The following is an 18,835-nucleotide window of genomic DNA, read 5'->3' as shown; positions in this document are numbered from 1 at the left end:
ATTTATCCTCCTGTCTTCAGCTCCCTCTGCTTACACTTTCTACCATTCTTCTTTGATAAACCATCTCCCTTTTTTCCACCATTTTTACCCAACTCAAGCTCACTCTCTTAGACCTCTTCTTACCTCTTTTTCCCTCCATCTCCATTCCTCCTGTTTTCCAAGTACACGTCTCCTTATGATAATACTACCAACCCATCCCTGACACTCATCTTTTACTTGCTTTCTCTATAGACTCAATTTTCCTCTTCCGGAGGCCCTGATCTGTGTCATATCGCTGTCTACCTTTAAAACGTACAAAATAAAATGTAAACAAATATCACTTAATTATTTTCACTTTTAGAAACGCATGTTTGATAATAAACTAAGATATTGATTGTTGATAACTGTGCATACTTTCTAGCATTTTACCTTCATAATTAATTTAGTTTACTGGACAGAACGAGAACGGATGACTCTTATTTTGAAAGAGTGACAAAAATCCAGAAGTAGCACACGTCACGTGATTAAGAGGACATTTAAGCTCCTGGCGCGAGTTGGCGAGAAAGGAAAGTCACTTCCGAGAAATAAAGAAGTAAACCAATCTGATCCCACTCCCGGGAAGCTGCCAAAACTGTGAGTTACGTTATTATATGGTAATATAAAATGTTGAATTTCTCTCCGGTCAAATACGCTCAAGTCAGTAAGTGTATTACACGAATGATAGCGCCTTTTTTGTGACAAAATGAATGTTAGCCAGTACTGTGTTAGCTCATGCCAGCTAGTTACTTGTTTTAGCCGGTTTGGTTTATGATTTTGATCCTTTCTATTTTACTAACTAGCTCATTTGGTCCGCGTTAGTATCTTTGGAGCAAGACATTGATAATGTTAACTATGTAGACAGTCATTACTTAACCTGGCCGCATACCAAAGATCCTGGTAACTTTCTGCTTTTGTCTGTGGCTGTAAATTGGCAGCCATTTTTGGCGGTTTTTTTCCTCCGGCGAGATGGGAAGTCTGTTAGACAGTGACAACTAGAGAACGCTATTCCAGAATCACACGTTCTTGGCTACATTTAACGATTTAATTTATCATTATTAAGTCACTTTTTTTCGAGTTGTAAAATACCTTTTAGGATTTACAGTGTCCCTTTCTCACCAGGTCTTGTCAAAATGTCCATTAGGAAAATGAAACCTGGGAATAAAGCCTCTGCGAACATAAAGGTAAGCAAATAATATATTCCAATCCCCAGTCTAGTGCTAAGATATCGATGTGTTTTGTAGCAGACTACTGTGGTGTAATTTACGAAGTATTATGTGCAACGAGGCGAACCTTTACAAATCAGCAAGTTAACTGAAGTGGTTTTAACCCACAGATCCTTCATGCACATCCAGAATTGGAACTCAACGTTTTGAAATTCATGACTCTACCTCGTGCCTGTTACTAATGTTAGGGTTAATGTTTGCATACTCACTAACTTGTAGTTTCCCATAATTCGTTTTTAAGACTAGTACCCACAGTAATTTATTGGTTAATGTCAGCGGGTAAGATGATGACCTGGGGCAAATTGCAGCCTGTGGGAATTGGAAGGCAATTGGCTCATGCATGCAGTTGTGCTAGGCTTGGGGTAAGCCTGCCCTGCTCCCACACCTGCCTGTGCAATCTGGTCAGTTACCAGCAGAGGTGGGACAATCGCCCAACCTTAACACACATACACACCCTCTGTGTGGTTATCGTAGGCTAACGTATGTCAATGGTTTTAGGAACAGCAGTAACATCAGGCAGGATTTAGGCTGCCAACTGCCTCGCCAGTTGTGAACATTGCACCCAAGATTGAGTTGGGTTTCCACATTGACTGAGTGTGGATACTCATTGATTTAATGTTACGTTAGCCTACATGCTACACTAGCAAAGATTTAAATGATATGCTGTTGGCTGTTGGCTATATTAGCCACGACTTACCGTTCTTTTGTGCATCTTCAAATGTCTAACAAGGCTGGAAGTTTTGCGCCTCCGTCTAGCTTAGTCTTTATACCCCCCAAAAAATAATTTTGGGTATCATCTTTCCAAGGGCTCCATCTGAATTCACCCGCTGACATTCCTCTACACTGCCACAACTTTTTCTCAGCTGGCACAATTTGATTGGCTGCTGTCCGACTCAAACTGTAATCTGTTAGAGTTGATGCGCTGCACACTTTATTTATATACAGTGCCTTGCAAAAGTATTCGGCCCCCTTGAACTTTGACCTTTTGCCACATTTTAGGCTTCAAACATAAAGATGTAAAACTGTATTTTTTTGTGAAGAATCAACAAGTGGGACACAATCATGAAGTGGAACGACATTTATTGGATATTTCAAACTTTTTTAACAAATCAAAAACTGAAAAATTGGGCGTGCAAAATTATTCAGCCCCTTTACTTTCAGTGCAGCAAACTCTCTCCAGAAGTTCAGTGAGGATCTCTGAATGATCCAATGTTGACCTAAATGACTAATGATGATAAATACAATCCACCTGTGTGTAATCAAGTCTCTGTATAAATGCACCTGCTCTGTGATAGTCTCAGAGGTCCGTTAAAAGCGCAGAGAGCATCATGAAGAACAAGGAACACACCAGGCAGGTCCGAGATACTGTTGTGAAGAAGTTTAAAGCCGGATTTGGATACAAAAAGATTTCCCAAGCTTTAAACATCCCAAGGAGCCCTGTGCAAGCGATAATATTGAAATGGAAGGAGTAGCAGACCACTGCAAATCTACAAAGAACTGGCTGTCCTTCTAAACTTTCAGCTCATACAAGGAGAAGACTGATCAGAGATGCAGCCAAGAGGCCCATGATCACTCTGGATGAACTGCAGAGATCTACAGCTGTGGTGGGAGACTCTGTCCATAGGACAACAATCAGTCGTATGTTGCACAAATCTGGCCTTTATGGAAGAGTGGCAAGAAGAAAGCCATTTCTTAAAGATATCCATACAAAGTGTTGTTAAAAGTTTGCCACAAGCCACCTGGGAGACACATCAAACATGTGGAAGAAGGTGCTCTGGTCATGAGAAACCAAAATTGACCTTTTTGGCAACAATGCAAAACGTTATGATTGGCGTAAAAGCAACACAGCTCATCACCCTGAACACACCATCCCCACTGTCAAACATGGTAGTGGCAGCATCATGGTTTGGGCCTGCTTTTCTTCAGCAGGGACAGGGAAGATGGTTAAAATTGATGGGAAGATCGATGGAGCCAAATACAGGACCATTCTGGAAGAACACCTGATGGAGTCTGCAAAAGACCTGAGACTGTGATGGAGATTTGTCTTCCAACAAGACAATGATCCAAAACATAAAGCAAAGTCTACAATGGAATGTTTCAAAAATAAACATATCCAGGTGTTAGAATGGCCAAGTCAAAGTCCAGAACTGAATCCAATAGAGAATCTGTGGAAAGAACTGAACTGCTGTTCACAAATGCTCTCCATCCAACCTCACTGAGCTCGAGCTGTTTTGCAAGGAGGAATGGGAAAAAATGTCAGTCTCTCGATGTGCAAAACTGATAGACATACCCCAAGCGACTTACAGCTGTAATCGCAGCAAGAGGTGGCGCTACAAAGTATTTAACTTAAGGGGGCTGAATCATTTTGCACGCCCGATTTTTCAGGTTTTGATTTGTTAAAGTTTGAAATATCCAATAAATGTCGTTCCACTTCATGATTGTGTCCCACTTGTTGTTGATTCTTCACAAAAAAAATAGTTTTATATCTTTATGTTTGAAGCCTGAAATGTGGCAAAAGGTCGCAAAGTTCAAGGGGGCCGAATACTTTTGCAAAGCACTGTATATATTTTTTTAATGGCTTTTAAAATTTTTTTTATCTGTGCTTGGAGGGTGTTTGGTAAAGTCAAAAGGCTCAAGTCCAAGTTAAGTCACAAGTAATTGGTGTCAAAGTTGAGTTGCAAGTCATCATATTTGTGACTTGATTTCAAGTCATGTGACTCATGTCCACACCTCTGGTTACCAGACCTGGGTTCAAATACTATTGGAAATTTGCTTTAGCCTGCCTGGAGTGCCAGGGAGACTGGTTGGTGGGGGGGGGGGGATTGGGTTGTTTAGGATCTTCTATTGGTTCCATTGCAACAAAGTTCAAACACAGCATGTGATTTAAAAATAAAAAATGTTATTGGAACCCAGGTCTGCCTTCACGTGAGACGAAGGGCCGTTCAGACACTTCACTTATTTGCTATCCCAAAAGTGACAGTGTAACCAGAGTAGGGTTTGTTGAATGGCACTGTATCCAGGTTGAATGCGCTGAATGCGCTCACTGTTGAGGTCATGGAGGGGGTTGTTTGTTTCCCACCAATGTTGTACCTTAATGGTTTTTCATGGAGAGTGGTGTAACACTTCTGACTGGTTTTGTATAGAATCACATGAGCACAGGCTTTTTGCGTAACAATTCAACAATTATCCAACTACTGGATTAAACTTTAAATGTGTTTTGTCTTCATGTTTTATTTCAGAGCTTTTTTGGTGGGTCCATTCAAGACATGGGACCTACAAGGAAAACTCTGCAAGTCCTTCAGCAAGCTGCAGTCAATAAGAACCTTGGCAGAGGAATGCTGGTATGTCCTGGGGACTGTCTCACAAATCAGTGGTGGGGGGGGAGCAGGCAGTGTTAATGTTGCATCTTCTACCAATGTCTTTGTTTTGCGTAATTTCCAATCCTCTTTGATTTATAAATTTCCCTTTAACCCTACCACCCCGCCAACTTCTTACCACTTCTACCGTTCTATCGAGCCAACTATGCTTTATAACAGTTTCATTTAATTTGTCTTCATATCTCAATTATTGTCATGTGGGTAATCGCAATTCTATCTAAATGATACAAACCTAAAGTTAACTAATAATAATAATATTATTATTATTATTATATTATTATATTATAGTTCCTGGAACACTGTTGGTTCTACACCAATACAACTAGTTCCTGGAACACTGTTGGTTCTACACCAATACAACCAGTTCCTGGAACACTGTTGGTTCTACACCAATACAACTAGGTCCTGGAACACTGTTGGTTCTACACCAATACAACTAGGTCCTGGAACACTGTTGGTTCTACACCAATACAACTAGTTCCTGGAACACTGTTGGTTCTACACCAATACAACTAGTTCCTGGAACACTGTTGGTTCTACACCAATACAACTAGTTCCTGGAACACTGTTGGTTCTACACCAATACAACTAGTTCCTGGAACACTGTTGGTTCTTCACCAATACAACCAGTTCCTGGAACACTGTTGGTTCTTCACCAATACAACCAGTTCCTGGAACACTGTTGGTTCTACACCAATACAACTAGTTCCTGGAACACTGTTGGTTCTACACCAATACAACCAGTTCCTGGAACACTGTTGGTTCTACACCAATACAACTAGGTCCTGGAACACTGTTGGTTCTACACCAATACAACTAGGTCCTGGAACACTGTTGGTTCTACACCAATACAACTAGTTCCTGGAACACTGTTGGTTCTACACCAATACAACTAGTTCCTGGAACACTGTTGGTTCTACACCAATACAACTAGTTCCTGGAACACTGTTGGTTCTTCACCAATACAACCAGTTCCTGGAACACTGTTGGTTCTACACCAATACAACCAGTTCCTGGAACACTGTTGGTTCTACACCAATACAACTAGTTCCTGGAACACTGTTGGTTCTACACCAATACAACTAGTTCCTGGAACACTGTTGGTTCTACACCAATACAACCAGTTCCTGGAACACTGTTGGTTCTACACCAATACAACCAGTTCCTGGAACACTGTTGGTTCTACACCAATACAACTAGGTCCTGGAACACTGTTGGTTCTACACCAATACAACTAGTTCCTGGAACACTGTTGGTTCTACACCAATACAACTAGTTCCTGGAACACTGTTGGTTCTTCACCAATACAACCAGTTCCTGGAACACTGTTGGTTCTACACCAATACAACCAGTTCCTGGAACACTGTTGGTTCTACACCAATACAACTAGTTCCTGGAACACTGTTGGTTCTACACCAATACAACCAGTTCCTGGAACACTGTTGGTTCTACACCAATACAACTAGGTCCTGGAACACTGTTGGTTCTACACCAATACAACTAGGTCCTGGAACACTGTTGGTTCTACACCAATACAACTAGGTCCTGGAACACTGTTGGTTCTACACCAATACAACTAGTTCCTGGAACACTGTTGGTTCTACACCAATACAACTATAACTTCTATGTAAAGAATAGCCCACATTGCAGTTAGGAAATATCCTGATTTTTAAAAATATCCTATAAATCACATTGGCTACTCATGGCCTGTCAGCAACAAACTTGAAAGGTCATATTAATTTGGGGACTTGCCTGCAATGTGCTAGTGAACTTGCAACATTGTGTAAAATATTCTAGGCACTCCGGTTCTAGTGCCATTGAGCTCGGGACACAGCTGTAGGCTATTTGCACAAGGGATAAGAAGCAGCAATTGACTTGGGTAGGAGCTCACAGGAGCTGAGTATTTCAGTCCAAGTCCAGCATGGATTAGAAGCCTATTTTATGACCCTTTGGGGTTATGGAAAGGCAGCACACTGGAATTATTTTTCAAGTTCATTGAGGAACTATTGTGAATCTCAGTGGATGTAAATCAGAATTGTTTTTTTGCTTTTTGAGGTGAACGCATTAGTTTGAGAAGCTCCAAAGGTCATTAATGGTGGCGTGTTAAGCCAATCACATCCCCCAAATTGATGCTTACATTTGCACGCAGGCAGCGTGTAGGCCTACTTCTATGCGTGCGCGTCCTTATTAACATTGACAGGGGTGCTCCAAACAAAAGACGATGACAAAATTGACACGACTTGTAAGTGGAATTAAAGTAACCAAAATGTGGTTGGTTGGTCAGGCCAATTAGGTAGTATGTACATGACTGTATAGTTGGTGACTATGCATATAAGAAACTGAGTAGCAGCAGCGTAAAAGAGGGGTTGGGGGGCACACAATGCAAATAGTCCGGGTAACCATTTGGTTACCTGTTCAGGACTCTTATGGCTTGGGGGTAAAAACTGTTGAGAAGCCTTTCTGTCCTAGACTTGGCACTCCGGTACCGCTTGCCATGCGGTAGAAAAGAGAACAGTCTGTGGCTGGGGTCTTTGACACTTTTTCGGGCCTTCCTCTGACACTGCCAGGTGTAGAGGTCCTGGATGGCAGGCAGCTTAGCCCCAGTGATGTACTAGGCCGTACACACTACCCTCTGAAGTGCCTTGCGGTTGGAGCCCGAGCAATTGCCGTACCAGGCAGTGATGCAACCGGTCAGGATGCTGTTGCAGCTGTAGAACCTTTTGAGGATCACAGGACCCATGCCAAATCCTTTTAGTTTCCTGAGGGGGAATAGGCTTTGTCGTGCCCTCTTCGACTGTCTTGGTGTGTTTGGACCATTCTAGTTTGTTGTAATGTGGACACCAAGGAACTTGAAGCTCTCAACCTGCTCCACTACAGCCCCGTTGATGAGAATGGATGTGCTCCTTTTCCTGTAGTCCACAATCATCTCCTTAGTTTTGGTTACGTTGAGGGAAGGTTGTTATTCTGGAACCACCCGGCCAGGTCTCTGACCTCCTCCCTATAGGCTCTCGTCGTTGATGGTGATCAGGCCTACCACTGTGTCGTCAGCAAACTTAATGATGGCGTTGGGAGTCATGCCTGGCTGTGCAGTTGTGGATGAACAGGGAGTACAGGAGGGGACTGAGCACACACAGTTCAGTGTTGAGGCTCAGCATGGCAGATGTGTTGCTACCTACCCTCACCACCTGGGGGCAGCCCGTCAGGAAGTCCAGGATCCAGTTGCAGAGGGAGGTGTTTAGTCCCAGGATCCTTAGCTTGGTGATGAGCTTTGAGGGTACAATGGTGTTGAACGCTGAGCAGTGGTCAATGAACAGCATTCTCACATAGGTGTTCCTTTTGTCCAGGTGGGAAAGGGCAGTGTGGAGTGCAATAGAGATTGCATCATCTGTTTGTGCGGTATACAAATTGGAGTGGGTCTAGGGTTTCTGGGATAATGGTGTTGATGTGAGCCATTACCAGCCTTTCAAAGCACTTCATGGCTACGGACATGGGTGCTACATGTCTGTAGTCATTTAGGCAGGTTGCCTTTGTTCTTGGGCACAGGGACTATCGTGGTCTGCTTGAAACATGTTGGTATTCGACTCAATCGGGGACATGTTGAAAATGTCAGTGAAGACACCTGCCAGTTGGTCAGCACATGCCCAGAGCTCACGTCCTGGTAATCCGTCTGGCCCCGCAGCCTTGTGTGTTGACCTGTTTAAAGGTCTTACTCGCGTCGGCTACGGAGAGCGTGATAACACCGTTGTCCGGAACAGCTGATGCTCTCATGCATGCCACAGTGTTGCTTGCCTCGAAGCGAACATAGAACTGATTTAGCTCGTCTGGTAGGCTCGTGCCACTGGGCAGCTCACATCTGTGCTTCCCTTTGTAGTCTGTAATAGTTTGCAAGCCCTGCCGCATAAGATGAGCATCAGAGCCGGTGTAGTAGGATTCAATCTTAGCCCTGTATTGACTCTTTGCCTGTTTGATGGTTCGTCGCAGGGCATAGCAGGATTTCTTGTAAGCTTCCAGGTTAGAGTCCCGTGCCTTGAAAGCGGCAGCTCTACCCTTCAGCTCAGTGTGAATGTTGCCTGTAATCCATGGCTTCTGGTTGGGGTATGTACGTACAGTCACTGTGGGGACGACGTCCTCAATGCACTTATTGATAAAGCCAGTGACTGGTGTATTCCTCAATGTCATCTGAGGAATCCCAGAACATGTTCCAGTCTGAAAGCAAAGCAGTCCTGTAGTTTAGCATCTGCTTCATCTGACCATTTTTTTATAGACAGTCACTGGTGCTTCCTGCTTTAATTTTAGCTTGTAAGCAGGAATTAGGAGGATAGAGTTGTGGTCAGATTTACCAAAGGGAGGGCAAGAGAGCTTTGTACGAACGCGTCTTTGTGTGGAGTACAGGAGATCTATAAAAAAAAATCCCTCTGGTTGCACATTTAACATGTTGATAAAGATTTGGTGGAACTGATTCAAGTTTCCCTGCATTTAAGTCTCCGGCCACTAGGAGTGCCACCTCTGGGTGAGTGGTTTCCTGTTTGCTTATTTCTTCATACAGCTGACTTAGTGTGGTCTTGGTGCCAGCATCTGTCTGTGGTGGTAAGTGTATCCCGCTAGCTGAATATCCATGTTGTAATTCAACCACAATTCCGTGAAGCATAGGATATTACAGTTTGATGTCCTGTTAGTGAGTAATATTGACGGTAACAGCAGCTTTCCTGGGGGGGGGGCGCAATTCTGGAGTGAAGTGCAATTCTGGTCGCATGGTCAACACAACTTCCTCATTGGCCATGCAGCATTTACGGTGATATTGCTGGAGCAGAAGTTGGGACATTCATACTACTTTGCAGAGCGGTTGTCAAGGAAATGAGTTTGTTTATATAGGATGTACCACCCCACCTACTGTTTACCAGTCATGTCAATGTGGCACTAGACAGAGCCTTCCGCATTATTACATTTTTGGCAATGTGTTCCAGAGCTTTATATTTTTGGGCCTCTGCGGGCTCTGCAATTGTCACACCCTCTATATGGAGTCTCTGACCACATTTTCAAATCAAGCATAAATTAGCTTTTAGTCCAGGCCTCTGCAATGGATTAGTTCACTGAGGTATGTGCACCTGGTCGACCAACAGACCAAACAATCGGCCAGTCGCCTAATTGGGCTCAGCCCTAAAAACAACTGTCTCCAGCAACATCTGCAGTGCTGAGATGACTGTCCCCATATACATTACGTTCTATTGGTTGCTAGAATTTTGTAGAATTTAAATTGAAAGACTTAATTTTGGAGTAGGCGTTGTCAGTTCATTAACCATGTGGCACAGCTGTCATTTTAATTGGTAAATGGTCTACCAACAACTGATGTGCTGATCAAGTAATTCTTAGTTTTTGTTAGACAGGAAAGGTGGTTCCCAAAAGAAAACAATGGAATGCGGAACAAGGGAAGGGCTCAAAGAGGTTGAAGGCTGAAGTTGCTGTCAAATCTATAAACACAGAAAATGATGAACTACCAGATGGCTTTACCAAGGAGGCCTATGAACTAATGGTCAAAGGTATGTTTGTATTCAAATAATTGTAAACATGAACTGTTTTATGGCTGACCATGATCCTAATCCCATTTATCACATCCATGTGTCACGACTGGACTGGGTTATATTTGGTCTAAATGTACAATGTCGTACTTTTAATCCCATAGAATGAAATCTATATTCTCATTAATCTCTAATGGTTGTTCAATTGAAATGGCCTACCCCCTCTGTTTCAGAAACCCCTCCCTCCTCTTACTGGAAGGAGGTAGCTGAGGAGAGACGAAAAGCTCTCTACAGCGTTCTCCAGGAGAATGAGAAAGTGAGTTAATCACTGACGCAAACTGACTAATGTGTAGCCATCAACTTGTCCCTTTCCCACTGTGAAATTTGCCAAGATCTATCTCTGTCACAGTGGGTGTTAGTCTGTTTCAGAGATGTCTGTTTTTCACATTCTTGTGGCATTTTGATCCCAGGTTGTTTGGATATAGTGCCATTGACTTAAGCTGATAGTTGGCTCTGAAATGACCTTTTTAGCTGATGGTGAAGCCTGAAACTGTCAATTTCTCAAACTGACTTTCGCCTTGTTTGATTAGTTGCACAAAGACGTTGATGCCAAGGATGAGCAGATAGCCCAGCTGAAGACTGAGAATGATGAGCTTCAGGAGCTGGCCCGGCACATACATCACATGGCTGACATGATAGAGGTAACTAGTGGGAAATTGATGCAACATAAAGGGCTATTTGTCTGTCTTTGCTGAATGCTTTTAAACTTAAGGTCACTTGTGATGTTCAAAGCTCATTCTGTCTCCTCAGAGGTTGACTGGAAAGAGTCCGGAAAGTCTGGATGACTTGAGAGAGATCACCCTTGGTACCGAAGATGAGTTGAAAGCGCTAGATGAATTTGATGACCAATGTACCAGCAGTGATTTCACACCCAGGGCTGATGTCTTGGATGATGTCACAGAACAACAGGAAGATGAACCCTCAGAGGATGATTGAGTGACAGAACTCCAGTGCACTGGTGAAACTCAACTTTGGGAGATGTCTGGACTATGTTATGGACTTGCCATTCTGGCACTGATGCCTGTAGTTGCTTTATATATTTTCTCTGCTTACATCTAAAGAGATCTTATTTGCATAAGATTTTTACTTTGATAAACCACAACAGCTTACCACCTGATTTATGAAAATGGAAGTTTCCCTTGTTTTATCTTTGCTGTTTAAATCTATTTGCGTTAACCTATGTTTGAGAAATGTTCATTATAGTGCAGTTTTAATGCGCTCTGTACATATGCTTCTGGACTTCTGTGAAATAAACTCTTTTTTTTTTACTAATTTGCCTTTTAATTTCTCAAACTTCCAAAAGAATAGTGACATCGGTTGGCCTATGTTTAAACCTGACCTCAAACAAAGGCATCAGAAATGAGTTTGCTTAAGAGCCATCGTTTTGCACTGTAACCTGTCCTGCGCCTAGTGCTGTAACAACCTGTGGTGCCCAGAACCCTAGCATGCAGAGCAGTTCCCTGGCGTAGTTCTTCGGCCAGCCGTACCAGTCCTGTCCCTCCAGAGCCTCTAGGGTCAGCCTCAGGCTCTGTGACCCCACCAAGGTGCGTATAACTGGGATGTTGTTACAACACAGGATGTTGAGCAAGTAGCAGCTCCACATTTTAGCCTTGGTGGATAGAGACAGTGGGCAGGTGGGGTCCATCAGCTCCTGTAGGTGAAGATTGCGTACGAAATTGTCAGACCAATTTTGGCTTGGAATTTTATGCAAAAATTATATTTTATGGCTTCAGTGCCTTGCTCAAGGCCACAATGGCAGGTGACCATCTATAGCCAGAGGTAACTGCTGTCCCTACCTGCTGCTCTAACCTCCAGGCCCTTTAAATGCCAACTCGACCACAATGCCACTGCATTTCATTGTTCCTCTCTAATCAAGGACTGCTTTAGACCTGGGACACCAGCTGGGTGCAATGAATTATCAGAACAGAACCAGCAGGCTCTGGACCTCATAGGGTAAGTGTTGAATAACCTTTCTCTACCTGTAGTGTGGAGTAGAGGCCTATTGAATGGGCCTGCTTCTGGTTGGTCAAGTGGACATAACAGACACCAGACAGCCCTTCTAGCACAGAGATCCTCTGGTCATCTGACAGGCTGTGCTGCTTGAGGAAGTCTGCCATGGCTGGCATGTACTCTGCAGCACAGGTTGCTGCTGCATAGCCACCTGGGGAAGTGGTTTAATACTTTTCAGAGGCAAAGTACTTCTTTTGGGGTGTAGCTATCTACTTTCAGTAGCTACATATCAAACATTGACACACGATGGCTTTGCAATGTGCTCTGATTTCACAAGACAATTAATATAATCTTGGAGTTAATTTGAGCAGTGCAGTGGTACCAAACACATGCATTTAGCTGTTTTCATGTAATTTATCAATTTAATTCAATTAGCATACAGAGACCAAAACAGTCCATTGTGTAAGTATGCCCCAACAGGTCAAATTAGCCCACAGGAGTTATACCTCACCACAACAATTTTGCACAATTGGATGTCAACATTTAGCAGAAGCTGTTATCCAGAGTGACTTACATGAGCAATTAGGGTTAAAGGGTGTAACTAAACTCCAAATTCAGCCTCTGCCCAGCCCATTCTAGTTAATAAAAATGCATTGTGGTGAAATTGCTGACATCGATTTTTCACTTGCAATGCAATTCAAATCCCCAATGAGGTGCAAAAATTATGCTAAAACGTAGACTTGCATATTGCAACATTGTGTTGGGAAGGAAAGTGCAATCACCTTGAAATGAAGATTAGGGGCTCAGTTCAATCCAACCCGCATTTCAGTATTTACACAGTAGCTCTTTTTCCAATGGTCAAATTAACTCTGGTTTTGGGTACTTTTAGCTCATGTGGGTTTAGAATTCTCAACCATTGAACTATGAGCCACCTGTGGTGACATACTACACTAAAAATCAGTCATAGCACTTGGGTAAAAAATACAATGGGTTGGCATGACCACCATTGTTGTCTATTTCTTGTTATAGTGGATGTAGCTACAAATATAAAACTTATAATCCCAATAGCCTACGTGATTTATATTCTTTGTGAAAGCATGAAACTAAGTAAAAAATGTACATTTGGTCATGCAGAAATGACCTTACTGCCTTTTGAATTGTCAGTCTAGTCAAGCAGCCTGAGTCAAGGAAGCATCTTGCACAAACTCAGTAAAAAAAAAACATCCCTTTTTCAGGACCCTGTCTTTCAAAGATGATCTGCAAAAATCCAAATAACTTCAATCTTCATTGTAAAGGGTTTAAACACCGTTTCCCATGCTTGTTCAATGAACCATAAACAATTAATGAACATGCAGTTGTGGAACGGTCATTAAGACACTAACAGCTTACAGACGGTAGTTAATTAATGTTACAGTTATGTAAACTTAGTACACTAAAGAGTATTGACACTGGAAAAACACCAAAAGAAAGATGCCCAGGGTCACTGCTCATCTGTGTGATGTGCCTTAGGCATGCTGCAAGGAGGCATGAGGACTGCAGATGTGGCCAGGACAATAAATTGCTATGTCCATACTGTGAGACGCCTAAGACGGCGAGACAGGGTGGACAGCTGATCGTCCTCGCGGTGGCAGACCACATGTAACAACACCTGCACCGGATCGGTACATCTGAGCATCACACCTGCGGGACAGGTACAGGATGGCAACAACAACTACCCGAGTTACACCAGGAACACACAATCCCTCCATCAGTGCTCAGACTGTCCGCAGTAGGCTGAGAGGCTAGACTGTGGGCTTGCAGGCCTTTTGTAAGGCGGGTCCTCACCAGACATTACCGGCAACAATGTCGCCTATGGGCACAAACCCATTGTCGTTGGACCAGACAGGACTGGCAAAAAGTGCTCTTCACTGACGAGTCGCGGTTTTGTCTCACCAGGGGTGATGGTCAGATTCGCATTTATCGTCAAAGGAATGAGTGTTACACAGAGGCCTGTACTCTGGTACGGGATTGATTTGGAGGTGGAGGGTCTGTCATGGTCTGGGGCGGTGTGTCACAGCATCATTGGACTGAGCTTGTTGTCATTGCAGGCAATCTCAATGCTGTGCATTACAGGGAAGACATCCTCCCTCATGTGGTACCCTTCCTACAGTCTCATCCTGGCATGACCCTCCAGCATGACAATGCCACCAGCCATACTGCTCGTTCTGTGGGTGACTTCTGCAAGACAGGAATGTTAGTGTTCTGCCATGGCCAGCGAAGAGCCCGGATCACAATCCCATTGAGCACATCTGGGACCTGTTGGATCGGAGAGGGAGGACAAGGGCCATTCCCCCAGAAATGTCAGGGATCTTGCAGGTGCCTTGGCGGAAGAGTGGGGTAACATCTCACAGCAAGAACTGGCAAATATGGGGCAGTCTACGAGGAGATGCACTGCAGTACTTAATACAGCTGGTGGCCACACCAGCTACTGAATGTTACTTTTGATTTTGACCCCCCCTCCCTTTTGATCAGGGACACAACTTGTTCAGTTTGTCTGTTGTTGAATCTTATGTTCATACAAATATTTGCACATGTTAACTTTGCTGAAAATAAACAAAGTGAACAGTGAGAGGACGTTTATTTTTTTGCAGTGTTAGAGGAAAGCTCATAAAATTGTCAGACGCAAGTCAGACTGTTTTCTCTGCGACCGCACAGCAAGCGGCACCGGAGCGCCAAATCTAGGACCAAAAGGTTCCTCAACAGCTTCTATCCCCAAGCCATAAGACTGCTGAACATTTAATAAAATCACCACTGGACAATTTACGTTGACCCCCCCCTAGCCTGTAACCCCGCACACTGACTTGGTACCGGTGCCCCCTGTATATAACCTTGTTATTCTTATTGTGTTACATTTTATTATTACTTTTTATTTGAAAGTACTTGGTAAATCTTTTCTTGGCCTGGACTGTTGGTTAAGGGCTTGTAAGTAAGCATTTCACAGTAACGTCTGTATTCAGCACGTGTCAAAGTTTGATTTGACCTTGAGCATAATATAATGGATAATCTCCGGTTAATTGCATAGACAGATTTTTCACCTAGGCGGCTCTGGGATTCGAACCCGCAACATTTCGGCTATTGGCCCAAAGCTCTTAACCTCTAGGCTACCTGCCACCAGAAAACATTCCATAATACTGTTTACACAGAGCTCCCGTAGGATGGTTATCATTTGTGTTAAAACAATAGATTATATTGTCAAGGTGACCTTTGTAGCCTCTGCTACAGTACAAAAAGTGTTGATTAGCTAAATACAGGGTTTCTCCAACTCGATTCCTGCAGAGCTACCATCCTGTAGGTTTTAGCTCCAACCCTAATCTAGCGCACTTGATTCTAATATAATTATCTAATTGATATGCTGAATCTGGTTTCTATGAACCTACAGGAGTGTAGCTCTCCAGAAACAGAGTTGATTGCAGGTTTCTTCTCTGTATTTCAATCAATATAGTTTACTACTTTACAAAGTGTTGAATAAGGTTTAAGCATTAAGCACACCCGTTTCTTATACTACACTATACCTGTGTATCCCAGTAGGCCAATGTTGTGGACTGCCAGAACTCTATTCTCCAGAGGCAGTTCTGTGTTCTGAATGTCCTGGCCTGCTAGTCTAATCTTCTTATAGTGCAGTTTCTTATTGCCTTCATCAGACCCCTCATCATTGGGAAACAGGTAGTTTTTGATATGGTTGCTGTAAAATAATGCAATTCGCTGAAACATGGTGTCAGTTTTCCTCAATGTGTGTGGATCGGAATGCTTGAGATGGAATACAAAATTCTCTTACCATTGTGATGCATCTACATTCTTTATGCAAGTAGAATTACTTCAGCGATATCCATAGACACGGATAGTTCTTTCTCTATGGAAATACCAATCACACAAGCACACGACTTTATCTGCTGGTTTATGTAGGCTGATAATCCCTGTCTGAACACAACTTTTTTCTCTTGTTAGAAAACATTGTAAAGTCAGCTAGTTAAGTTTCCCAACTCTAGTCCTCAAGTACCCCGAACTGTACACATTTTCATTGTAGCCCTGGACAAACATGCCTGATTCAACTCATCAAGGGCTTGATAAGTTGAATCAGGCATGCTTGTCTGGGGCTACAACGAAAATGTGTGCTGTTGGGGGTACTCAAGGACTGGAGTTGGGAAACTGAGCTAGAGGATGAGTGTGTACTTTCCCACAGCCGCTTAACCTTCCAGCAGTGACATACTCATCACACTGTCATCTCTCCTCTTTGTTTGTCCTTTTAGCCCTGTTTACACCTGGTGGTAACATGCGTCCTGTGTCCTGAGCGTGTCCCCATTTTAGACTGGTGTACTGTAGATGATTTTAAAATAACTTGTGTTCGGTGGAGTGCTTGTTATTAACTAAAATAAATCCCAAAACTTTGGCAGCCAGAAAATGATGTTAATATGATAGGGATGATATACTAAACCTTGCAGAGAGCATATCCAACGGACAATCTCCTAAACTATTGGAACCAAGACTTAACAATAACTGATGTAGGCACAAGGTGGAAGGAAATTTGAACCATAACTAATGAAATTACAGTTAACAAATGTATCCAGTATAAACTAATGAGTAGAATTTATATATATTTTAAATGTATTTAACTAGGCAAGTCGGGTGTAAACGGGGCTAAAAGGACAAAGAGGAGAGGTGACAGTGTGAGTATGTCACTGCTGGAAGGTTAAGAGGCTGTGGGAAAGTACACACTCATCCTCTAGCTCAGTGTTTCCCAACCCCAGTCCTCCAGTACCCACCAGTGGGGTGAGGGGCATTCTTCTTACCAAATCACATGACTTTTGTTTTGGAGGTGTTCAGAACACAGGGTTAAGAGCAGAGAATGTTTTGTTGCAGAGAGTTTAACACAACATCCAGGGAGGGGCCAGCTGAGTATAAAACGAATCTTTGTTGATGTAAATTTAGATCGTGGGGTCTAGGATCAAGCCTTGGGGTACTCCGTTGGTGACGGGCAGTGACTGAGTCAGTAGATGTTCTGACTTTCTATACACTGCACTCTTTGAGAGAGGTAGTTAGCAAACCAGGCCAAAGACCCCTCAGCGACACCAATATTCCTTAGCCAGTCCTCAAGAATGTAATGGTCTACCGTAATCATTAGCTTTGGCCAAGTCAATAAAAATAGCAGCACAACATTGCTTAGAATCAATGGCAATTGTGAAATCATTGAGAACCTTTAAGGTTGCAGTGACACACAGACTGCATACCAGAGAGAATACTATAGACATCAAGAAAGCCAATCAGTTGATTATTGACAAGTTTTTCCAACACTTTTGATTAACGGCAAAATAGAGAGTCCTATAACAGTTAGGATCAATTTGATCTCCCCCGTTAAATAAAGGATGCACCATTGCTGCCTTCCAACCAATGGGAATCACCCCAGAGAGGAGAGGCAGGTTAAACAATGTCAGAGACAGGCTTGGCGATGATAGGGGCAGTAACCTTAAAGAAGGGTTTAAACCATCTGACCCAGATGGTTTACGGAACTCCTTTAGCACCTCGGACTCAGTGACCGCATGCAAGGAGAAACTTTAACGCTGCCGGGGCAAAAGAGGGAGGAGCTGCGGGCGCTCGTCGCATTAGCAGGGGTGGGAGATGAGGAAATGTTGGACAGGCAAGGAGGCATGGCTGAGTTAAATATGAAGCCTGTCTTAATGAAGTGGTGATTAGAGCTCAGCCGTGTGCTTCTTGTCAGTAACAACTACATCAACATTAAAGGACATGGGTAGCTGTGAGGGTTTATTCTCCAGGTCTGTAACAGTTTTCCAGAACTTCTTGGGGTTAGACCCACAGAGAGAGAACTGCTCCTTAAGTAACTAACTTTGGCCTTCCGGATAGCCTGAGCGCACTTATTTCTCATTTGCGTGAAAGAGAGCCAGTCAGCCTGAGTATGCGTGGGCTGAGCCATTCACCAAATTCAATTCTTGAAGTGGAGTAACTCTGCAAGGTCACAGTTGAACCAGGAGCTGAACCTGTTTTTAATGATCATTTTCTTTATGGGGGTGTGTTTGTTTACAATACCACTGAAAATATCAAAAAAGGTCCAAGTGTCTTCAGAGGGGATCATGCTAATTTTATACCAATTTACAGAGGCCAGGCCATAAAGGAAGGCTTGCTCATTAAAGTTTTTTAGCAAGCGTCTGACAAATCAGGGCAGGTCGCAAATGGGTCTTCCAAATGGACAATGACCCAAAGCATACTTCCAAAGTTGTGTCAAAATGGCTTAAGGAAAAAATGGCTTAAGGAAACAAAGTCAAGGTATTGGAGTGGCCATCACAAAGTCAAAGCCTTTGTGATGGCCCCACCCCACAGAACATTTGTGGTTAGAGCTGAAAAAGTGTGTGTGAGCAAGGAGGCCTACAAACCTGACTCAGTTACACCAGCTCTGTCAGGAGGAATGGGCCAAAATTCACCCAACTTATTGTGGGAAGCTTGTAGACGGCTACCCGAAACGTTTGACCCAAATTAAACAATTTAAAGGTAATGCTACCAAACACGAATTGAGTGTATGTAAACTTCTGACCCACTGGGAATGTGATGAAAGAAATAAACCTGAAGTAAATCATTCTCTCTACTATTATTCTGACATTTCACATTCTTAAAATAAAGTGGTGATCCTAACTGACCTAAGACA

At 43.1% G+C, this 18,835-nt stretch overlaps 2 protein-coding genes and 1 long non-coding RNA gene across 3 annotated transcripts; 2 read left to right on the top strand and 1 right to left on the bottom strand.

Moving 5' to 3' along the window:
* The first annotated feature begins 462 nt into the window (after positions 1 to 462).
* On the top strand, positions 463 to 11,466 carry LOC118399581 (geminin-like). Its single transcript, XM_035795773.2, has 7 exons — positions 463 to 612; positions 1,138 to 1,199; positions 4,481 to 4,582; positions 9,999 to 10,155; positions 10,368 to 10,450; positions 10,725 to 10,835; positions 10,945 to 11,466. The coding sequence occupies exons 2-7, from the start codon at positions 1,149 to 1,151 to the stop codon at positions 11,128 to 11,130; spliced, it is 690 nt and encodes a 229-aa protein (XP_035651666.1). The 5' UTR covers positions 463 to 612; positions 1,138 to 1,148; the 3' UTR covers positions 11,131 to 11,466.
* Positions 4,596 to 9,990, top strand: LOC127909923 (uncharacterized). The gene is made up of 3 exons (XR_008072938.1): positions 4,596 to 5,058; positions 5,135 to 5,818; positions 6,123 to 9,990. It is a non-coding gene; the product is annotated as an uncharacterized LOC127909923 (long non-coding RNA).
* Positions 11,467 to 11,563: 97 nt separating the features above from the next.
* Positions 11,564 to 15,894, bottom strand: LOC127910090 (armadillo-like helical domain-containing protein 2). Its single transcript, XM_052473144.1, has 3 exons — positions 15,696 to 15,894; positions 12,174 to 12,355; positions 11,564 to 11,845 (listed from the first exon to the last, which is right to left on the bottom strand). Exons 1-3 carry the CDS (start codon positions 15,892 to 15,894, stop codon positions 11,564 to 11,566), a joined length of 663 nt encoding a protein of 220 aa, XP_052329104.1.
* Positions 15,895 to 18,835: the final 2,941 nt, after the last annotated feature.

This window comes from Oncorhynchus keta, chromosome 20, assembly GCF_023373465.1.
Source record: "Oncorhynchus keta strain PuntledgeMale-10-30-2019 chromosome 20, Oket_V2, whole genome shotgun sequence".
Taxonomy (NCBI): Eukaryota; Metazoa; Chordata; class Actinopteri; order Salmoniformes; family Salmonidae; genus Oncorhynchus; species Oncorhynchus keta.
This window is presented reverse-complemented; position numbering and strand designations above follow the sequence as displayed.

What these genes read in the sequence shown, in the direction of transcription:
- LOC118399581 (XM_035795773.2), top strand. Translation starts at nt 1,149, where the DNA reads ATGTCCATTAGGAAAATGAAACCTGGGAATAAAGCCTCTGCGAACATA. An exon ending in ACCTTGGCAGAGGAATGCTG is followed by an intron (nt 4,583 to 9,998) that starts GTATGTCCTGGG and finishes AGTTTTTGTTAG; the next exon opens with ACAGGAAAGGTGGTTCCCAA. An exon ending in ACATGGCTGACATGATAGAG is followed by an intron (nt 10,836 to 10,944) that starts GTAACTAGTGGG and finishes CTGTCTCCTCAG; the next exon opens with AGGTTGACTGGAAAGAGTCC.
- LOC127910090 (XM_052473144.1), bottom strand. Translation starts at nt 15,894, where the DNA reads ATGTTTCAGCGAATTGCATTATTTTACAGCAACCATATCAAAAACTAC. An exon ending in TGGCCTACTGGGATACACAG is followed by an intron (nt 12,356 to 15,695) that starts GTATAGTGTAGT and finishes CCACTTCCCCAG; the next exon opens with GTGGCTATGCAGCAGCAACC. An exon ending in GCCTCTACTCCACACTACAG is followed by an intron (nt 11,846 to 12,173) that starts GTAGAGAAAGGT and finishes CTTCACCTACAG; the next exon opens with GAGCTGATGGACCCCACCTG.